Raw genomic sequence first — 23,931 nt, forward strand, 5'->3', positions numbered from 1 at the left:
CCACTCACTCACCCACCCACTCACCCACCTACTCACTCAACCACTCACTCACCCACCCACTCACCCACTCACTCACCCACTCACCTACTCACCCACACACCTCATTCACTCACCCACCCACTCACTCAACCACTCACCTATCCACTCACTCACTCAACCACTCACTCACCCAGCCACTCAACCACTCACTCACCCACTCACACACCCACCCACTCACCCACCCACGCACCCACTCACCCATAGTGCTGTGTGGTGGAGGGAAGGAGACACAGGACATTGGAGACCACTCCCCTGTCTTCCACCGGGGGTAGTCAGCTACGATTCTCACACGGATGCAGTACTCAGCAGCGCCTCTAAGCGGAGGTACCGTGTGGCGGTAGCGACATCCCACAAAGCGCTCCTAGCAGAAGCATCATCATAATCAGTACCATCATCATCATCATCAGTAGCATCATCAGTAGCAGCAGCATCATCATTTTCATCAGTAGTAGTAGCATTATCATGCTACTACTACTCAACCACTCACCCACCCAATCACCCACCCAATCACCCACCCACTCACCCACCCACTCACTCATCCACCCACCCACCCACTCACCCACCCACCCACTCACTCACCCACCCACTCACTCACTCACCCACTCACCCACTCACTCACCCACTCACTCACCCACCCACCGACTCAACCACTCACTCACTCACTCACCCATTCACCCACCCACCCACCGACTCAACCACTCACTCACTCACTCACCCATTCACCCACCCACTCACTCACCCACTCACTCACTCACTCACCCATTCACCCACCCACCCACTCACCCACCCACTCACTCACTCACCCACTCACCCATTCACCCACTCACTCACTCACTCACCCACTCACCCACTCACCCATTCACCCACCCACCCACTCACCCACCCACCCACCCACTCACCCACCCACTCTCACCGTGCTGGTTGTGCCCCCCCTCGTCGAGACCTCCGCCTGCAGGTGGTACAGCACGTCACGCCGCTCCATCCTCCTCCTCCACCCACTCCTCATGGAGACCCCCACGAAGAGCTCCCACCACTCCGCCTCTCCCTCTTCGCGGTCGTCGTGGTGACCGTCAATGTCACGGTAATCGTCATCGTCGCGGTCATCGTCATCGTCGTGGTCATCATCGTCGCGGTCATCGTCATCGTGGTCACCGTCATCGTCGCGGTCATCGTCATCGTCGTGGTCATCGTCACCGCCGCGGTCACCGTCATCGTCGTGGTCATCGTCACCGCCGCGGCCTTCACTGTCACCGTCATCGTCATCCTCAACACGGCACTCCTCCTCGCCGCCAGCCTCGTCCACCGTCACTTTCTTGTGAAGCATCAAGGTGACCGTCGGAGCACTGAGCACAGCTGAGACAAAGACAAAGATCCCCCGTGTAGCCTTCGCAGACTGTAGGGGCAAGTGCTGTCAGCGAGCAGCACCTATGAAGGCCGGAACGGCACACGAGGGGGTGGGTGGCCAGCACCACGCCCGACCGCCTTTGTCGACCCAGTGGCGATGTTGACACACCGCACCGGGTACTCATTTCAGGCTGAGTCGACCTAGGGCAGCCCCAGGACCGGTTCAGACAATGGTCACCGGTGTTGGCCGTGAGCGGGAATCGAACCTGGGTCGCCAGGTTCACAGCGCAGCGTAGTGCTAACCGCTACACTACCGCTCCCCACACACACAGACACACACGCACAGACACACACGCACAGACACACAGACACACACACAGACAGACACACACACACAGACACACACACAGAGAGACACACACAGACACACACAGAGACACAAAGACAGTCACACACACAGTCACACACACAGACACACACGCACAGACACAGACACACACGCACAGACACACAGACACACACAGAGACACAAAGACAGTCACACACACAGACACACACACAGAGACACAAAGACAGTCACACACACAGTCACACACACAGACACACACACACAGACACACACCCACAGACACACCCACACAGACACACACACAGACAGACACACACACACACAGACACACACACAGAGAGACACACACACACAGACACACACACAGAGACACAAAGACAGTCACACACACAGTCACACACACAGACACACACACACGCACAGACACACACAGACACACATGCACAGACACACAGACACACACAGAGACACAAAGACAGTCACACACACAGTCACACACACAGACACACACAGAGACACACATAGCGACACAAAGACAGTCACACACAGAGCCACACACACACACACACAGACACACACCAGACACACACAAAGAGACACAAAGACAGTCACACACACAGTCACACACACAGACACACACGCACAGACACACAGACACACATGCACAGACACACAGACACACACACACACAGAGACACAATGACAGTCACACACACAGTCACACACACAGACACACACACAGAGACACACACAGCGACACAAAGACAGTCACACACACAGTCACACACACAGACACAACAACAACAACCGCCATTCACCACTAAGTGGCGGTGACGTCACCACGACGCTTGTGCCAGGCTATGTGCACCCTGAGGCCACGTGAAGTGTCGAACGCCCGCTGGCAGGAGGTCACGGGGCAGACCCAGGTGCCACGGGTCGACTGACTGAGACGACTGGCTGATGCACCACCTGTGCCCCCTACTGTGCCAACCTGCTGTGCGTTAGCCACCCGGCGCTCCGCTTGTTGTTGTGAGCGTCGCTCCTCCGCCCTCCGTTGTTGTTGGAGGGCGACTACCTCCAACTGCCCAGTAGCGTCCTTCATGAGCCTCCTCCACAGAGGCCGATCTTGACACCGCCAGTCATCGGCAAGTCCACTCAGCTCCACGTCCTCCCGTACCACATCACTCCATCTCTTCTCTAGCCCGTGCCACGCCCGTTTAGCCCCCTCAATCCGGCCGAACAAAAGCTGTTTCGGCATGCGGTGGCTGGGCATGCGGGTTACATGACCCAGCCATCACAGCCTTGCCCGCCGGAGGAGCTCACCGATGGGACCTTGCCCAGATCTTTCAAGGATTTGTGAGCTCCTCACACAATCCAGTCTGGTTAAACCCAGGATGGATCGTAGGCAGGCCAGCCTAAATGTTTCTAACCGGCGAAGATGTTCCATTAGGGGGGTCCACAGACACACACACAGACACAAAGACAGTCACACACACAGTCACACACAGACACACACACACAGACACACACAGACACACAGACACACACTCACACACAGACACACACACACAGACACACACAGAGACACACACACAGACACAAAGACAGTCACATGCAGAAACACACACAGAGACACAGAGACACACACATAGACAGACACACACACAGACACACACACACAGGCACACACACAGACACAACAACAACAACCGCCATTCGCCACTAAGTGGCGGTGACGTCACCACGACGCTTGTGCCAGGCTATGTGCACCCTGAGGCCACGTGAAGTGTCGAACACCCGCTGGCAGGAGGTCACGGGGCAGACCCAGGTGCCACGGGTCGACTGACTGAGATGACTGGCTGATGCACCACCTGTGCCCCCTACTGTGCCAACCTGCTGTGCTTTAGCCACCCGGCGCTCCGCTCGTTGTTCTGAGCGTCGCTCCTCCGCCCTCCGCTGTTGTTGGAGGGCGACTACCTCCAACTGCCCAGTAGCATCCTTCACGAGCCTCCTCAACAGAGGCCGATCTTGACACCGCTGGTACCAGTCATCGGCAAGTCCACTCAGCTCCACGTCCTCCTGTACCACATCACTCCATCTCTTCTCTAGCCCGTGCCGCGCCCGCCCAGCCCCCTCAATCCGGCCGAACAAAAGCTGTTTCGGCATGCGGTGGCTAGGCATGCGGGCTACATGACCCAGCCATCGCAGCCTTCCCCGCCGGGGGAGCTCAGCGATGGGACCTTGCCCAGATCTTTCAAGGCTTTTTGAGCTCCTCACACAATCCAGTCTGGTTAAACCCAGGATGGATCGTAGGCAGGCCAGCCTAAATGTTTCCAACCGGCGAAGATGTTCCATTAGGGGGGTCCACGTTTCGCAAGCGTAGAGAAGGGAGGGAATGACCGTGGCCGAGAAAACCTGAAGCTTAGTGCGGAGCGACAGACCAGGTAGCTTCCGCACAGCGTTACGCAACTGATGAAAAGATATTGCCGCTCGACTGATTCGGAGTGAGACCTCTGCTGTTAAACTGGAGCCAGTCATAAGCACACTGCCCAGGTATGGGAAACTCTCCACTCTCTCCACAACTGCCCCATCACCGATTGGGAGTTGTGGGGGTGGAGTGTCCAATGGTACAAAATACCCAGGCAGGTGCTTAGTTTTGGTGGGGCTGATGGTAAGGCCCCACCTCTTAGTGGCACGCTCCAGTCTCAGCAGCAGCATCTCCAACTCCTCCTCCGAATGTGCAGCTATTACCAAATCATCAGCATACATAACGGGGTTGAGCAATAGGGAGCCATCCCTTGACCGCACCCGGGCGTCGATCAGCCTCCCATTATATCTGTACCATATGGAGATTCCCCCGGTACAGCTATTGAAGGCTTCACGAACTACGTGGTCAAAATAGATGTTAAATAATGTGGGAGCCAGAGGACATCCCTGTCGCACCCCAAGGTTAACAGGGAATGGCTCTGACTCCCGGCCACGTAGTTTTACCCGGGCCCGCTCACCATCATGAAGGTCCTTAATGATCGTGAGCAGAGGGTCAGGTACTCCAAAAACACGAAGAACAACCCAGAGCCCAGGCCTACTGATGGTATAATAGGCCTTGACCAGGTCAATAAAGCAGAGATGTAGGTCTTGTTGGAATTCCCTACACCTCTGCTGTAGCTGACGGACAGAAAATATGGCATCTGTGCAGGACCGCCCCCTCCTGAAACCGCATTGGGGCTCCGCAAGCCTCTCCTCAGCGTGCCCGGCAAGGCGACGTTGAACAATCCCCGCCAGGACCTTCTCCGGCACACTGAGGAGTGAGATGCCCCTGCAGCTGCCACAGTCCGCACGGCCCCTCTTCTTAAAAAGGGGGACCACCAGGGCATCCTTCCAATCCTGCGGAACCCGTCCAGTGGTCCAGACTGTTGTTATGATGTCATATAGGGCAGTCTGTGCACAAACGCCGCCCTCCCTCAGCATTTCGCTTGGGAGATCATCTCTGCCCGCTGCCTTTCCTGGTCTCAGACTCCGGATCGCCTTCAGTACTTCCTCAACAGATGGCACCTCAGCCAGCCACTCACAGGGGATGACTTCTTCCAATATTTGAGGCACTGCAGCCTCAGCAGGGTCATCCTCACTTTGTGCCACGATGTTTTCCTGGCTGAGGGATTTTCCCTCCCCCAGGACCTCACAGAAATGCTCAGCAAATCTGTAAACCTGTTCCTGGGGGTCGGAGATGGGGTCACCGTTTTTTCCCCTAATGATGGTAATAGGTGTGGCGCTGCAGATTACTTTTTTGATGGAGTTAAATAGAGATTTGTGATCACGGGCCACTGAGGCAGACTCCATCTCCTCAGCAACCCGCGACCACCACCCAACCTTGCAGCGCCTCACGGCTCTCCGAACCTCCGAGCGAAGGCTGCGGTAAGCCTCCTCACTCTCTGACGTGGGATTCTGTAGCCGATGACAGTGGGCCTATCGCTTTTTCTCAACCATCCTGAACACCTCCTCTGTCAGCCAGGGTCTCTGGGGAGGTCTGGACCGCGTACCCAAAGCAGCCATTGCAGCTGCATGAGTCACAGTCCTAAACCTCGCCCATTTACCCTCGACATCAGGACTAGTCGGGGACGATGCCAATCCTAGCCGCAAGCGATAATGAAATTCTCGCTTGCAACTTTCAACAGATAACTGAGACCAGGCCACTTTAGGTTGGAATGGGGTCCTGGGTGTACACCCACCACCGGAGTGGAAGAATGGCAGGCGCATCTTACAGATGACTAGTCGATGGTCAGAGGGCAGATCAGCTCCACGGTAGGTCCTGGTGTCAAGGACATGGGCTCGCACCCGCTGGTCCGTCACTATGTAGTCTAGCAGATGTTCTTGCTTGGACCCGGCATGCATCCATGATGTTGTGTGGATGCGCCGATGCCGGAACAGCGTGTTGGTAATTACAAGCCCATGGGCTGCACAAAAATCTAGCAGCCTCCTACCGTTGTTATTGAGCTGATATGGCCCATGCCCTCCAATCACTCCAGACTAGGTGCCAGTATCATGACCAACTCGGGCATTGAAGTCACCCAACATGATGACTCTATCCCGAGGGGCCACTTTAGCCAGCACCTGTGACAGGAGGTCATAGAAGGCATCTGACTCATCGGCTTTGCCTGCATCCCTCCACGGATATTCATCTTCGGTGGGGGCATAAGTAACCACGACCACCATTCCTCGCCTCCGGTTGATGGGAAGGCGAGCCCAAAGTAGCCTGGGACTTACAGCTTCCCACACCTCACCGCCACGCTCCCACGCCCCCTTCATTCTTTTGTTCAAAAGAAGAGCCACACCCTGTTGTTTGGCAGTCTGCTGCCCCGAGTAGAGGACTGTCCACCCCTCATGGTGGCAGGAGCCAGAGCCGGTCCACCGGACCTCCTGAATGCCACACAGATCCAGGCGGTACCGGTCCAGCTCCCAACAGAGGAGTGGCAGCCTCTCCTCCGCAGTGAGCGTTCGAACATTCCACGTGGCCACCCGTAGTGGCTTTTCGTTGTTTCTGGAGGAGCCCCGAGGGTAGATATTCAATCTCCTGGCTCCGCCAATTGGGGTTTGGCCAGGAGACGTCATAGATGCCTGGCCCCCCGGGGCCTCCGGCACAAGCTTATTAGTTACATATTTCAGTTTAACTTGTGGTTTAGTGGTAATTAATTGAAGGTGGAGGGGTTACCAGCCCCTCGCACCCGTCCAGAGCCCCCGTTTAGCCCCTGTGGTGGACACATATGCCATGAGGGGAGGAGCCAATCAAAATTGGACCTCCCCCCACAGCACTGTCCACGACAGAGTTGCCCATCCGGCACCGCGAGGAGGTAGGGGGTTGTTTTGCCGGACTCATACACACAGACACACACAGACATACACACAGAGACACACACACACAGACACATACACATAGACACACAGAGAGAGAGACACACACACAGACACACACACACAGACACACACAGACACACACACAGTCACACACAGTCACACACAGACACACATAGACACACATACAGACACACACAGACACACAGACATACACAGAGACACACAGACATACACAGAGACACACATACACAGATACACTCATACACACAGAGACACACAGACATACACAGAGACACACAGACACACACAGAGACACAGAGAGAGAGAGAGACACACACACACAGACACATACACATAGACACACAGAGAGAGAGACACACACACAGACACACACACACAGACACACACAGACACACACACAGTCACACACAGTCACACACAGACACACATAGACACACATACAGACACACACAGACACACAGACATACACAGAGACACACAGACATACACAGAGACACACATACACAGATACACTCATACACACAGAGACACACAGACATACACAGAGACACACAGACACACACAGAGACACAGAGAGAGAGAGAGACACACACACACAGACATACACAGAGACACACACACACAGAGACACACAAAGAGAGAGAGAGACAGACAAGGCCACTCACTGGTCTTCAAGGGCAAGAGCTCAAGCACAACCCAGGGTGAGGAGAGCGGTGAGGACTGCGGCGATGGTGAAGATGAGATGGTGGATCTCACGCGGAGGTAATAGCGGTGGCCGGGAAGTCGCAGCGCTGAGGAGACATCGCACCGAGTCTCTGCGGTCACAGCGCAGACACTCCGCCAGCGGGCTTCTCCGTAGCTGTGCAGACGGAGACACGTGAGGGGTGGGTGGGTGGGTGGGTGAGTGCGTGGGTGAGTGGGTGGATGAGTGGATGAGTGGGTGAGTGGGTGAGTGAATGAGTGGGTGAGTGAGTGGGTGGGTGAGTGAGTGGGTGGGTGAGTGAGTGAGTGGGTGAATGAGTGGGTGAGTGAGTGGGTGAGTGAGTGAGTGAGTGGGTGAGTGAGTGGGTGGGTGAGTGAGTGAGTGAGTGGGTGAGTGAGTGGGTGGGTGGGTGGGTGAGTGAGTGAGTGAGTGGGTGGGTGAGTGGGTGGGTGGGTGAGTGGGTGGGTGGGTGGGTGAGTGAGTGGGTGGGTGGGTGAGTGAGTGAGTGGGTGAGTGAGTGAGTAAGTGGGCGAATGTGTGAGTGGATGAGTGTGTGAGTGGGTGAGTGAGTGGGTGAGTGAGTGGGTGGGTGAGTGAGTGGGTGGGTGGGTGGGTGAGTGAGTGAGTGAGTGGGTGAGTGAGTGAGTGGGTGGGTGGGTGGGTGGGTGAGTGAATGAGTGAGTGAGTGAGTGGGTGAGTGAGTGAGTGAGTGGGTGAGTGAGTGGGTGAGTGAGTCGGTGGGTGAGTGAGTGGGTGAGTGAATGAGTGAGTGGGTGAGTGAGTGGGTGGATGAGTGAGTGAGTGGGTGAGTGAGTGAGTGGGTGGGTGGGTGAGTGAGTGGGTGGATGAGTGAGTGAGTGAGTGGGTGAGTGAGTGAGTGAGTGGGTGGGTGGGTGGGTGAGTGGGTGAGTGAGTGAGTGGGTGAGTGAGTGGGTGAATGAGTGGGTGGGTGGGTGGGTGAGTGAGTGGGTGGATGAGTGAGTGAGTGAGTGGGTGAGTGAGTGGGTGAGTGAGTGAGTGAGTGGGTGGGTGGGTGGGTGAGTGAGTGGGTGAGTGAGTGAGTGGGTGAGTGAGTGGGTGAATGAGTGGGTGGGTGAGTGAGTGAGTGGGTGGGTGGGTGAGTGAGTGGGTGAGTGAGTGAGTGGATGAGTGAGTGGGTGGGTGAGTGGGTGAGTGAGTGAGTGTGGGGGTGAGTGAGTGAGCGAGCATCTCACAGTTTATACTCCACTCTGTAGGTAACGTTCAGGAGCTTTGAGCTGCTGGTAGTGTTGTAGAAGTCGATGGTTGAAGGCTGAACCAGTGGGGGAATATTCCCTGTGGTATCCCCTCCATCCTCCCAACACAGGGTTGACAGCAGGTCTCGAGACTGCACGCGAACATTCATTGGGGAAGGTGGAGCTGGGGATATGGGCAAACGGCACTCATTGTGACCTTACCACTGGACCACCACTCTCCCCACACCCTCACACAGTGCCAACAAGCCACTTTGCCCAGCTACAATCTGCGATCCCCAGGTCGCTCCTGACAAAGAGCTACAATATATATAAAAACATCTCAGTGGGCGCCTTAACTGGCTTAAATAAAATAAAAATAGTGAATAGTTTTTTTTTAAACAACACAGAGCCTCGTACCGGTTGCGGGAGGCCAACCGCTAGCGCCCGGCAGCAGCTGCAGCAGCAGCAGCAGCTGGGCTTGAAGCAGTCTCCAGCTGCCCATCGTGAACCTCCGTGGGACGTCGTCAGCGGGAGGAGACGGAGCAGTCGGGCAGAGCGCGGAGTGAAGTCCGCGCCCACTGCCCGAAGCGCGCGACCTCTGAACCGCTGACCTCTGACCTCTCCGGCAAGGACTTTCTCCCAAGGACATTGCTGGAGAGGGCGAGGTCGTTTTCTGTCTCAGGTCATGGTCAGGTGAATCCTGTGGTGGTGGTGGTGATGGTGGTGAGAGAAGAGGGAGGTAGAGAGAGAGACGTTACCGTGCACGTGGCTGTTGCCATCGTGATCAGCATCATCATCATCATCATCCATTACCCCGCTCGCGATGGTCCTGTCTCCGATTAGCACCCCTTGGCTACCAGGCACGGTGCAACATCAGTTCGGCATTCACGAGGAGCGCATGCATCCCGACCGCGGGCTGCCGCCACCAGCGGCGACCCGTGATGAAATAATTCCTCGACAAATCAAGTCGTCAGCCACGGCGGTAGAGAAAGGCCCAAGACCTGAGCGGGGTTATCGCCTGCCTCCGGGCGATGTACAGATGGGCAAGAAGCCGGCCTGCCGCACCGCCTGCTCACGACGATCAGCCGGTGCGTCTCTCCCCAGCGAACGCGCGACACGTGGGGGACGACATCTCGTGCTGCTGCTGCTGCTGCTCACTGCAGGCCCCCTGCTGAGTCGCGGCCAATTCGCAGCCTGCGTTGGTCGTACGGTTGCCCGAGGACACGGAGCGGATGACCGGGACGGATGAACAGGAACAGGAACGAATGGGACTAATGAACGAGATGGATGAACGAGACGAACAGGAACAGGAACGAATGGGACTAATGAACGAGACGGATGAACGGGACGAACAGGAACAGGAACGAATGGGACTAATGAACGAGATGGATGAACGAGACGAACAGGAACAGGAACGAATGGGACTAATGAACAAGACGGATGAACGGGACGAACAGGAACAGGAACGAATGGGACTAATGACCGGGAGGGATGAACGAGACGAACAGGAACAGGAACGAATGGGACTAATGACCGGGAGGGATGAACGAGACGAACAGGAACAGGAACGAATGTGACTAATGACCGGGAGGGATGAACGAGACGAACAGGAACAGGAACGAATGGGACTAATGACCGGGAGGGATGAACGAGACGAACAGGAACAGGAATGAATGGGACTAATGACCGGGAGGGATGAACGAGACGAACAGGAACAGGAACGAATGGGACTAATGAACGAGACAGATGAACGAGACGAACAGGAACAGGAACGAATGGGACTAATGACCGGGAGGGATGAACGAGACGAACAGGAACAGGAACGAATGGGACTAATGAACGAGATGGATGAACGAGACGAACAGGAACAGGAACGAATGGGACTAATGAACGAGATGGATGAATGAGACGAACGAACAGGAACAGGAACGAATGGGACTAATGAACAAGACGGATGAACGGGACGAACAGGAACAGGAACGAATGGGACTAATGACCGGGAGGGATGAACGAGACGAACAGGAACAGGAACGAATGGGACTAATGACCGGGAGGGATGAACGAGACGAACAGGAACAGGAACGAATGTGACTAATGACCGGGAGGGATGAACGAGACGAACAGGAACAGGAACGAATGGGACTAATGACCGGGAGGGATGAACGAGACGAACAGGAACAGGAATGAATGGGACTAATGACCGGGAGGGATGAACGAGACGAACAGGAACAGGAACGGGAACGAATGTGACTAATGACAGGGACGGATGAACGAGACGAACAGGAACAGGAGCGAATGGGACTAATGACCGGGAGGGATGAACGAGACGAACAGGAACAGGAATGAATGGGACTAATGAACGAGACGGATGAACGAGACGAACAGGAACAGGAACGAATGGGACTAATGAACAAGACGGATGAACGGGACGAACAGGAACAGGAACGAATGGGACTAATGAACGAGACGGATGAACGAGACGAACAGGAACACGAACGAATGGGACTAATGAACGAGACGGATGAACGGGACGAACAGGAACAGGAACGAATGGGACTAATGACCAAGAGGGATGAACGAGACGAACAGGAACAGGAGCGAATGGGACTAATGACCGGGAGGGATGAACGAGACGAACAGGAACAGGAACGAATGGGACTAATGAACGAGACGGATGAACGAGACGAACAGGAACAGGAACGAATGGGACTAATGAACAAGACGGATGAACGGGACGAACAGGAACAGGAACGAATGGGACTAATGAACGAGACGGATGAACGAGACGAACAGGAACACGAACGAATGGGACTAATGAACGAGACGGATGAACGGGACGAACAGGAACAGGAACGAATGGGACTAATGAACGAGACGGATGAACGAGACGAACAGGAACGAATGGGACTAATGACCGGGAGGGATGAACGAGACGAACAGGAACAGGAACGAATCGGACTAATGAACGAGACGGATGAACGAGACGAACAGGAACAGGAACGAATGGGACTAATGAACGAGACGGATGAACGGGACGAACAGGAACAGGAACGAATGGGACTAATGAACGAGACGGATGAACGCGACGAACAGGAACAGGAACGAATGGGACTAATGAACGAGACGGATGAACGGGACGAACAGGAACAGGAACGAATGTGACTAATGAACGAGACGGATGAACGAGACGAACAGGAACAGGAACGAATGGGACTAATGACCGGGAGGGATGAACGAGACGAACAGGAACAGGAACGAATGGGACTAATGACCGGGAGGGATGAACAGGAACAGGAACGCAGCTTTGGCGACAGGCTCCGCGACATCGCGAACGCGGTGGAGACCGCGAGCGGCGAGGGAGGACGCAGGAGGCGGAACAACGCCGCCATTGACACTCACAAATAAACGCACGGCGGCGGCGAGATTGCCGCGGTGCAAACACTACAACCCCGACCGCAACAACATCGTCAATAACAACGTCGTCAACAACAACATCGTCAACAACAACGTCAACAACATCGTCAACAACAACGTCAACAACAACATCGTCAACAACGTCGTCAACAACATCGTCGTCAACAACAACGTCGTCAACAACAACATCGTCAACAACAACGTCGTCAACAACATCGTCAACAACATCATCAACATCGTCAACAACATCGTCAACAACAACATCGTCAACAACAACATCGTCAACAACGTCAACAACATCATCGTCAACAACAACATCATCGTCAACAACATCGTCAACAACAATGTCGTCAACAACAACATCGTCAACAACAACAACGTCATCAACAACAACAACATCGTCAACAACAACATCAACAACAACGATGTCGTGAGCGGCCACAGAGAGTGGCGGCGGGGCGCTCGGAGCGAGCGGAATCCGAGCAGCGACAGCTGAAGGCGCCCCAAGTAGCTCAAGGAGTTGGGGGGTCGGGGGGGAGCCCGGATTGATGGCAAAGGTAGGAGCTGAATCAGACGTCAAAAATATACAGCAGCAGCAGCAGGCATCGTCAGGGTCTGGCGAGATAGTCAACATCTCATAGCCACCGTGAAGATGATGAGAGACACACACAGACTACAAATAAACAGCAGCAGCAGGCATCGTCAGGGTCTGGATAGAACCCACGACCTCCTGTAGACCATGCGAGGTGGTCAACATCTCATAGCCACCGTGATGATGAGAGAGACACACAGACTACAAATATACAGCAGCAGCAGGCATCGTCAGGGTCTGGATAGAACCCACGACCTCCTGTATACCAGCCGAGGTAGTTAACATCTCATAGCCACCGTGATGATGATGATGAAAGAGAGACACACAGACCACAAATATACAGCAGCATCAGGCATCGTCAGGGTCTGGATCGAGCCCACGACCTCCTGTATACCAGGCGAGGTAGTCAACATCTCATAGCCACCGTGATGATGATGAGAGACACAGACTACAAATATACAGCAGCAGCAGGCATCGTCAGGGTCTGGATCGAACCCACGACCTCCTGTATACCAGGCAAGGTAGTCAACATCTCCTAGCCACCGTGATGATGATGAGAGAGACAGACTACAAATATACAGTAGCAGGCATCGTCAGGGTCTGGATCGAACCCACGACCTCCTGAATACCAGGCGAGGTAGTCAACATCTCCTAGCCACCATGATGATGAGAGACACAGACTACAAATATACAGCAGCAGCAGGCATCGTCAGGGTCTGGATCGAACCCACGACCTCCTGTAGACCAGGCGAGGTAGTTAACATCTCATAGCCACCGTGATGATGATGAGAGACACAGACTACAAATATACAGCAGCAGCAAGCATCGTCAGGGTCTGGATAAAACTCACGACCTCCTGTATACCAGGCGAGGTAGTCAACATCTCATAGCCACCATGATGATGATGAGAGAGACACAGACTACAAATATACAGTAGCAGCAGCAGGCATCGTCAGGGTCTGGATCGAACCCACGACCTCCTGTACACCAGGCGAGGTAGTTAACATCTCATAGCCACCGTGCTGACAACAACCACAACAACCACAAGACAACTTTAGATTAAGGCCATCAGTCTAACTACAACAAACAGTGACGAGGTGGGAGCAAAAAACGCAGACGTTAGCTGAATGTGTGTCGGGGAGGGGGGTTTGGGAGAAAGTTAATGCGTTTATATTTAAACAAACTTTGTTGTAACAACTCCGCCACCACCGCCACCACCACCGCCGTGAACTTCACCGCAATGCTGAACTACATGCGACCTAAGGGACCGCGGTGATTTGCGGCTCAGCGTCAGTTGCTGGACAACACGCGACCCCAGGAAGTGCCCCCCCCCCCTCGAGGCTAAGGGACCGCGGTGATTTGCGGCTCAATGTCAGTTTCTGAGCTCCACGCGACCCCAGGAAGTGGCCGCCCCCCTCGAGGCTTGCCGCGACCTAAGGGACCGCGGTGATTTGCGGCTCAACTCGACTTGAGCGTGGACAATGAGAACCAAGCCAAAAAACGTAACTTGTATATAAATAAATATTGTTTACAAATATTAATATATATTTTTTTTATTGTCAACGATAGAATATAGTATTGTCACGAGTGTGACGTACGTATAGCAAGTTTTACAGTAGTCGATACGACATTGGGGAAGTGTGTTAAAATTTTAGTCCTTGCCGGTAGAGGTCAGAGGTCGCTCCGTCTCACGCTGACGACGTCCCGCGGACGTTCACGATGGGCAGCTGGAGACTGCTTCAAGCCCAGCTGCTGCAGCTGCTTCAAGCCCAGCTGCTGCTGCTGAAGCTGCCGGGAGCGAGCGGTTGGCCTCCCGCAACCGGTAACGAGGCTCTTCACTATTTTTATTTTATTTAAACCAGTTAAGGCGCCCACTGAGATGTTTTTTGTTTAATATATATTGTAGCTCTCTGTTTGCACCTGGCACGCCGCATCCACACGCACGCACACGCACACACACAGACAAAGATCCCCCGTGTAGCCTGTAACAGACTGTAGGGGCAAGTGCTGTTAGCGAGCAGCACCTATGAAGGCCGGCACGGTACACGAGGGGGTGGGTGGCCAGCACCACGCCCGACCGCCTTTGTCTCCCTAGTGGCGATGTTTACACACCGCACCAGGTACTCATTTGAGGTTGAGTCGACCTAGGAGAGGCCCGGGACCGGTTCAGATAATCGTTACTGGTGTTGGCCGTGAGCGAGAATTGAACCCGGGTCGCCAGGTTCATAGCACAGCGTAGCGCTAACCGGTACACTACCGCTCCCCACTCATACACACGCACACGCGTGTGCACACACGCACGCACACGCACGTACACACACACACGTACACACACACGCACGTACACACACACGTACACACACACGCACACAAAGATCACCACCACCACGTGACGCCCTTTGACAGGCTGCCGTGGCGAGCGCCGTCCACGAGCAGCAGCAGCAGCAGCACCACGTGAAGGCCGCTACTGTGGTACACGTGGTGGGTGAGCAGCACCACGTGAAGGCCGCTACTGTGGTACACGTGGTGGGCGTGGGTGAGCGGGCAGCACCACGCCCGGCCGCCTTTGTCTCCCCCAGCGGCCGTGTTCGTACACTGCATCCAGCTACGAACTAAATGCCGAGTCGACCTAGGGGCAGGCACGGGTACCGGTCGAGGTTAATCGTTGCCGATTTTGGCCGCGAGCGAGAGAGATATTCGAGCTCGTCGTCACCGGGGGTTCACGGGGACACCTCGCGATGCCCCCCACAGCCTTCAACAGGCTGTGGGGGGCAAGTGCTCGTAGCGAGCGGCACGACGTGAAGGCCGCTACGGCGTACACGAGGGGGCGTGGGTGGAGCGGGCGGGCGGCACCACCACGCCCGGCCGCCTTTGTCTTCCCCAGTTGCCAGCGATGTTTTACTACTGCACACCGCACCGGTCAAACCAAAGGGTGGAGGCCCGTGACGGGTTTAAATAATAATCGCCGCTGCTGTTGGGCTCACGTAAGCACGAATTTAGTTTGGGGTTACCGGGTTCAAAGGTCGGCGTGCTAATCGCTTGCAGTCCACCACTGACCCCATACACTTTTTTATTGTGTGCACCTGGCACTCCGCATCCGTTACTCTATCTCGCTGCGGCTATCGGCAACTTAATCCGGGTGCATTTTTTTCTTCGATTTAAAGCTTTCGTGACTGCAAGGATTCATCATCTTCTTTGGTTCTTTCGGTAAAAGTCACCACGTAGAATGAGAATAAAATAATAAAATAACACAATAAAATTCTCACGACGTTTCGGCCACAACGCAAGCGGGCCGTCTTCAGGGTGAAAGGTACAGACCTGTTGGGACGACAGAGCTTCAATGAACGGTGTTAAGATTCGTAGCGACTTTTAAAGTGAGGCACCTTGACAAAGGGGTTTACATATCAAATAGCTGAGGGATTAGCTTGTGACTGGTCACAGGAATGGCAATGTTAAAGTCAAAACCTACACATCCACAGAGGCACCTAGTATAAATCAAACAGGAGAATTTAGCATTGAAATAGCTGAGTGATTAGCTTGTGACTGGTTATAGAAATAGCTATGTTAAAGTCAAAGCCTACACATCCACAGAGGCACCTAGTACAAATCAAACAGGAGAATTTAGCATTGAAAGAGCTGAGTGATTAGCTTGTGACTGGTCACAGGAATGGCTATGTTAAAGTCAAAACCTACACATCCACAGAGGCAAACTAATCCGGGTGCCTTTTCCATTCCGCCTTGCGGACTGGAAGATGTTCGGCGTGATTACGAAACGCACAAGCGCACAAACGCACGCCCGTACCACGCCGAGCTTGAGGTAACGGCTGTCAAAACCAAACAATTCAACTGCGCGTGCGCTCACCAAAAGTTATTATAAAATCGAACCGACGGGTTCCCAACAATTTTCCGGGGTTCATTGACGGCGTGGCGACTATGTGACATCGTCGTTGCCACGGTTCGCGTAATTGCCGACCGCGTTTCTGACGTGGCCGTCTGCGCCGTGCGTTCATAAGCCTCGGAGACTGCATTGATTGCAACCGGAACTAACGCCGTGCTAAGTACGAGCGGCTCAACGAATATTGGGAAATCGTCCCGTTGTGAAATTTGATGGCGTATCGCGAAAAAATATTTTGCGGCAATCCCAGTAACAACACCTTCAGTCGAAATTCGTTTAGGCTAAGCCTCGGCGCGTCCTGGGAAACCCCACAATTCTCTGCATGCCAGCTGTTTCTGTTGCAACAGCTGAATTGCCTGTGTCCACGACGGGTTTTATTTCACCCGAGTATTTACAGTGAGGGAAAAAAAAGTATTTGATCCCCTGCAGATTTTGTACGTTTGCCCACTGACAAAGAAATGATCAGTCTATAATTTTAATGGTCGGTTTTTTTGAATAGTGAGAGACAGAATAACAACAATAAAATCCGGAAAAACGCATGTCAAAAATGTTATAAATTGATTTTCATTTTTACTAGGGAAATGAGTATTTGACCCCTCTGCAAAACATGACTTAGTACTTGGTGGCAAAACCCTTGTTGGCAATCACAGAGGTCAGACGTTTCTTGTAGTTGGCCACCAGGTTTGCACACATCTCAGGAGGGATTTTGTCCCACTCCTCTTTGCAGATCTTCTCCAAGTCATTAAGGTTTCGAGGCTGACGTTTGGCAACTCGAACCTTCAGCTCCCTTCACAGATTTTCTATGGAATTAAGGTCTGGAAACTTCTTGAGCCACTCCTTTGTTGCCTTGGCCATGTGTTTTGGGTCATTGTCATGCTGGAATTCCCATCCACGACCCATTTTCAATGCCCTGGCTGAGGGAAGGAGGTTCTCACCCAAGATTTGACGGTACATGGCCCCGTCCATCGTCCCTTTGATGCGGTGAAGTTGTCCTGTCCCCTTAGCAGAAAAACACCCCCAAAGCATAATGTTTCCACATCCATGTTTGACAGTGGGGATGGTGTTCTTGGGGTCATAGGCAGCATTCCTCCTCCTCCAAACACGGCGAGTTGAGTTTATTCCAAAGAGCTCCATTTTGGTCTCATCTGACCACAACACTTTCACACAGTTGTCCTCTGAATCATTCAGATGTTCATTGGCAAACTTTCACACGGGCATGTATATGTGCTTTCTTGAGCAGGGGGACCTTGCGGGCGCTGCAGGATTTTAGTCCTTCACGGCGTAGTGTGTTACCAATTGTTTTCTTGGTGACTATGGTCCCAGCTGCCTTGAGATCATTGATGCCAGTTAAAAAGGGTAAAACCTATTACTATATCCTCCCGTGTAGTTCTGGGCTGAATCCTCACCGTTCTCATGATCATTGCAACTCCACGAGGTGAGATCTTGCACGGAGCCCCAGACCGAGGGAGATTGACAGTTCTTTTGTGTTTCTTCCATTTGCGAATAATCGCACCAACTGTTGTCACCTTCTCACCAAGTTGCTTGGCAATGGTCTTGTAGCCCATTCCAGCCTTGTGTAGGTCTACAATCTTGTCCCTGGCATCCTTGGAGAGCTCTTTGGTCTTGGCCATGGTGGAGAGTTTGGAATCTGATTGATTGATTGCTTCTGAGGACAGGTGTCTTTTATACAGGTAACAAGCTGAGATTAGGAGCACTCCCTTTAAGAGTGTGCTCCTAATCTCTGCTCGTTACCTGTATAAAAGACACCTGGGAGCCAGACATCTTTCTGATTGAGAGGGGGTCAAATACTTATTTCCCTCATTAAAATGCAAATCAATTTATAACATTTTTGACATGCGTTTTTCTGGATTTTGTTGTTATTCTGTCTCCCACTGTTCAAATAAACCTACCATTAAAATTATTGACTGATCATTTCTTTGTCAGTGGTCAAACGTACAAAATCAACAGGGGATCAAATGCTTTTTTTCCCTCACTGTAACCGACGTGCGACGATGAATCAGTCGATGTATGCCACACGCTAAGCTCCCGATGCACATGCCACATGTGCATGTTTAAGAAACGCGATCGTTCCCTGTGGACATTCGGCTTCATCAGGCTCTGCTGCGATGCAGACGGCACCCATGTTAACATACGCCCATCAGTACACGCATGCAAACGGTGGCGGGGTGTCAACTTCCTCGCCTGGTATACAGGAGGTCGTGGGTTCGATCCCAACCCTGAGGCTTGTATACTTGGAAGCTTGCACGTTAACCCTGTGGTCATGTGGAGTTCTCGCCGGGTCCTCCAGTTTCTCCCTCCGCGTGTAGAATCAACGTCACGCATTGCGAGTATTTGGACACTGCTGTGCATTTCCACATGATTAGAAACTTTCGTTGATCTGTCAATTGTGTGGCCAAGTTGCTTCGGCGAAAGAGTTTCGTGGCTCAGTGGGCCTTACCTGCTCAAATTCGGCTTCATCAGGCTCTGCTGCGATGCAGACGGCACCCATGTTAACATACGCCCATCAGTACACGCATGCAAACGGTGGCGGGGTGTCAACTTCCTCGCCTGGTATACAGGAGGTCGTGGGTTCGATCCCAACCCTGAGGCTTGTATACTTGGAAGCTTGCACGTTAACCCTGTGGTCATGTGGAGTTCTCGCCGGGTCCTCCAGTTTCTCCCTCCGCGTGTAGAATCAACGTCACGCATTGCGAGTATTTGGACACTGCTGTGCATTTCCACATGATAAGAAACTTTCGTTGATCTGTCAATTGTGTGGCCAAGTTGCTTCGGCGAAAGAGTTTCGTGGCTCAGTGGGCCTTACCTGCTCAAATATTAAAAAAAGTTTTAATTTTTTTATTTAAAGCTTTTGTGACTGCAGGGATTAATATTCTTGGTTCTTTCGGTAAAGTCACCACATAGAAGGGAAACAATAAAATAATAAAAATATAAAACAATAAACTTCTCACGACGTTTCGACTGCAACACAAGAAGCAATCATCATCAGGTGTGAAAACCACAGCAAGAAAATTTGAAAAAAGTGGCGGTTATTTTTTTTTCAAATTTTCTTGCTGTGGTTTTCACACCTGATGATGATTGCTTGTGTTGCAGTCGAAACGTCGTGAGAATGTAATTGTTTTAGATTTTTATTATTTAATTGTTTCCTTTCTACGTGGTAGTGACTTTACCGAAAGAACCAAGAATAAAAAAAACGTTTTCAGTTGATAGAATATCAACTTAGGGAGCAGCCGCGAATCCCTGACCCGACCGTTCGTTCATTCGTCTGTCCCTCGTTTTCCCTGGGCAGTCTTCCCGTGTCCGGGCAGCGTCCTCCTCGTTGGCGAGGCTTCGCACCTCCTGGAGGCGAAGCAGCAGGCCGGCTCGTGGTGCCGCGACCCGCTGCAGGCCACCGACAAGGTGTACGTCATGCCGTGGACGCCGTTCCGCACCGACAGACTCGTGGAGTACGCCTCCCTCCAGGACATCCTGGCCAGGCGACCGCTCACCAACTACAAGCTGCCGCACCGCGTCGATGGCACGGGCTTCGTGGTGTACGACGGAGCTGTGTTCTTCAACAGGGTCGGTGCCCGGCGCCGGGGGGGGGGAAGGGTTTCCGCGTGAGCACCAGTGGGATGATGGACGGCAGATGGCGGTAGGGGTGGTAGGGGCGGTAGGGGCGGTCGGGGCGCCCCGGTGGAGAGATGTTAACTACCTCGTTTAGAATCCACACGCTTTTAGAGTAATTGGCCGCTATTACTTTGCCACGTGAGAAGCCGCTTGGTTGAGCTGTCATTTTGTGTGGCCAGCTCGCTTCTGCAAAAGAGCTGTATGGCTTGGTGGACCTTGCCTGGTACGACAGAGCCGTGATGATAATGATGATGACGATAGGGGCCATAGGGGCAGCGCGGTGGAGAGATGTTCACTACCTCGCCTGGTATACAAGAGGCCGTGGGTGAAACCACTTGGCAACGTCGCCCCTTCCCCCTACTGGCAGCGTATACCCGTCTGTGAAATGGCGCCTTCATTCGTGATGGCCCCTGCGGTTCTCAGATTGGCGCGAATACCAAATGTGTTGAATTATTAATCGTGTTCATTACCCGAAGTATAGGACGGCGGTGGGGAGAGAGCTTTTGCCAGAGGGCCGGATAGAACTTTGATTTCTCTTTCCAGGTGGGGGCACCCACACATACGCTGACACTAAACTTTTATCAGGCTAGGGACTGTTGCAATGACTGGTGGAGAGATATTTTTATTATTTTATTGTTTCCCTTCTACGTGACTTTACCGAAAGAACCAAGAATATGGTGGAGAGATGTTTACGACCTCGCCTGGTATACATAAGCTCGTGGGTTCAATCCCGACCCTGACGCCTGCTGCTGTATATTTGGAGTTTGCGTGTTCTCCTCGTGGATTTTTCCTCTGGATCTTCCGTTTTTTTCCCTCCACGTTGAGAATCGACGTCACGCGTTCAGAGTATTTGGCTGCTGTACATTTCCACTCCGTTGAGCCATCATTTAGTGGCCAGGTCGCTTCTGAAAAAGAGCTATCCCGGCTCAGTGGTCCTGACCTGTAAGATAAAAATAGTTAATAGTTTTATAGTTTGTAGACTGAGCTCAGAACTCCAGTAAACATTGCAGTTGCTGAATGCATTAACTGGGGAGCGAGAGCCCTCCAGTTGTGAGCTGTATATACAACAACAACCGCCTTTCGCCACTAAGTGGCGGTGACGTCACCACGACGCTTGTGCCAGGCCATGTGCACCTTGAGGCCACGTGAAGTGTCGAATGCCCGCTGGCAGGAGGTCACGGGGCAGACCCAGGTGCCATGGGTCGACTGACTGAGATGACCGAGATAACCGGCTGATGCACCACCTGTGCCCCCTACTGTGCCAACTTGCTGTGTTTTAGCCACCCGGCGCTCCGCTCGTTGTTGTGAGCGTCGCTCCTCAACCCTCTGTTGTTGTTGGAGGGTGACTGCCTACAACTGCCCAGTAGCATCCTTCACAAGCCTCCTCCACAGAGGCCGATCTTGACACCGCTGGTACCAGTCATTGGCAAGTCCACTCAGCTCCACATCCTCCTGTACCACGTCACTCCATCTCTTCTCTAGCCCGTGCCGCGCCCGTTTAGCCACCTCGATCCGGCCGAACAAAAGCGATTTGGGCATGCGGTGATTGGGCATGCGGGCTACATGGCCCAGCCAACGCAGCCTTGCCTGCCGGAGGAGCTCACCGATGGGACTTTGTCCAGATCTTTCGAGGAATTGTGAACTCCTCACACAATCCAGTCTGGTTAAACCCAGGATGGATTGTAGGCAGGCCAGCCTAAATGTTTCTAACTGGCGAAGGTGTTCCATTAGGGGTGTCCACGTTTCGCAAGCATAGAGAAGGGAGGGAATGACTGTGGCAGAGAAGACCTGAAGCTTCTTGCGGAGTGACAGACCAGGTAGCTTCCACACAGCTTTATGCAACGATGAAAAGATGATGCCGCTCGACTGATTCGGAGTGAGACCTCTGCTGTTAAACCGGAGCCTGTCATGAGCACACTGCCCAGGTATGGGAAACTCTCCACTCTCTCCACAACTGCCCCATCACCGATTGGGAGTTGTGGGGGTGGAGTGTCCGATGGTATAAAATACCCAGGCAGGTGCTTAGTTTTGGTGGGGCTGATGGTAAGGCCCCACCACTCCGTGGCACACTCAAGTTTCAGCAGCAGCACCTCCAATTTCTCCTCTGAGTGAGCTGCTATTACCAGGTCGTCCGCATACATAACGTGGTTGACCAATAGGGAGCCATCCCTTGACCGCACCCGGGCATCGATCAGCCTCCCATTCTACCTGTACCAGATGGAAATTCCTCGGGTACAGCTACTGAAGGCTTCACGAACTACGTGGTCGAAATAGATGTTAAATAATGTTGGAGCCAGAGGACATCCCTGTTGCACCCCAAGGTGTACAGGGAATGGCTCTGACTCCCGGCCACATAGTTTTACCCGGGCCCGCTCAGTATCATGAAGGTCCTTAATGATCATGAGCAGAGGCTCAGGGATTCCGAAAATACGAAGAACAACCCAGAGCCCAGGCCTATTGATGGTATCATAGGCCTTGACCAGGTCAATGGAGCAGAGATGTAGGTCTTGTTGGAATTCCCTACACTTCTGCTGTAGCACACGGGCAGAATATATGGCATCTGTTCAGGACCGCCCTTTCCTGAAACCGTATTGGAGCTCCGCCAGCCTCTCCTCAGTGTGCCTAGCAAGGCGATGTTGAATAATCCTTGAGATTCCCCTGTAGTTGTTACAGTCTGTGCGGTCCCCCTTCTTCCAATCCTGCAGAACCCATCCAGTGGTCCAGACTGTTGTTATGATGTCATGTAGGGCAGTCTGTGCACAAACGCCACAATCCCTCAGCATTTCGCTTGGGAGATCATTTCTGCCCGGTGCCTTTCCTGGTTTCAGGCTCTGGATCGCCTTCAGTACTTCCTCAATGGATGGCACCTCAGCCAGCCACTCACAGGGGGTGACTTCTTCCTCCAATATTTGAGGCACCGCAGCCTCAGCAGGGTCATCCCCACTTTGTCCCATGATGTTTTCCAGGCTGAGGGATTCCCCCTCCCCCAGGACCTCACAGAAATGCTAAGCAAATCTGCAAACCTGTTCCTGGGGGTCGGAGATCGGATCACCGTTCTTTCCCCTAATGATGGTAATAGGTGTGGCGCTGCAGGTTACTTTTTTGATGGAGTTAAATAGAGATTTGTGATCGCGGGCCATTGAGGCAGACTCCATCTCCACAGCAACCCGCGACCACCACCCATCCTTGCAGCGCCTCACGGCTCTCCGAACCTCCGAGCGAAGGCTGAGGTAAGCCTCCTCATTCTCCGACGTGGGATGCTGTAGCCGATGAGCGTGGGCCTGTCGCTTTTTCTCAACCATCCTGAACACCTCCTCTGTCAGCCAGGGTCTCTGGGGAGGTCTGGACCGCGTACCCAAAGCAGCCATACACACACACAAAGAT

At 53.2% G+C, this 23,931-nt stretch overlaps 2 protein-coding genes across 3 annotated transcripts in view; one reads left to right on the plus strand and one right to left on the minus strand.

Moving 5' to 3' along the window:
• Positions 1-14,307, minus strand: part of LOC142913274 (uncharacterized) — a 20,992-nt gene extending 6,685 nt beyond the window's left edge. For both annotated transcript variants that reach the window (XM_076060812.1, XM_076060813.1), the window contains exons 1-6: positions 14,210-14,307; positions 9,437-9,719; positions 9,020-9,203; positions 7,768-7,961; positions 953-1,392; positions 238-400 (exon numbers count right to left, since the gene is read on the minus strand). In XM_076060812.1, the coding sequence (XP_075916927.1) occupies positions 238-400; positions 953-1,392; positions 7,768-7,961; positions 9,020-9,203; positions 9,437-9,668 (1,213 nt within the window). In that variant the 5' untranslated portion in view covers positions 9,669-9,719; positions 14,210-14,307. The remainder of the gene's footprint in view (positions 1-237; positions 401-952; positions 1,393-7,767; positions 7,962-9,019; positions 9,204-9,436; positions 9,720-14,209) is intronic.
• Positions 14,308-20,232: 5,925 nt separating this feature from the next.
• The window catches only part of LOC142913309 (adhesion G protein-coupled receptor L2-like), a 33,132-nt gene continuing 29,433 nt past the window's right edge, over positions 20,233-23,931 (plus strand). The window contains exon 1 of the mRNA XM_076060843.1: positions 20,233-20,499. Coding sequence (XP_075916958.1) covers positions 20,347-20,499 — 153 coding nt within the window. The 5' untranslated portion in view covers positions 20,233-20,346. The remainder of the gene's footprint in view (positions 20,500-23,931) is intronic.

The sequence above is a fragment of the Petromyzon marinus genome, unplaced genomic scaffold, assembly GCF_048934315.1.
Source record: "Petromyzon marinus isolate PM22_M1 ecotype Great Lakes invasive population unplaced genomic scaffold, UKy_Petmar_22M1.pri1.0 PM_G_Scaffold_24, whole genome shotgun sequence".
Classification (NCBI taxonomy): Eukaryota; Metazoa; Chordata; class Hyperoartia; order Petromyzontiformes; family Petromyzontidae; genus Petromyzon; species Petromyzon marinus.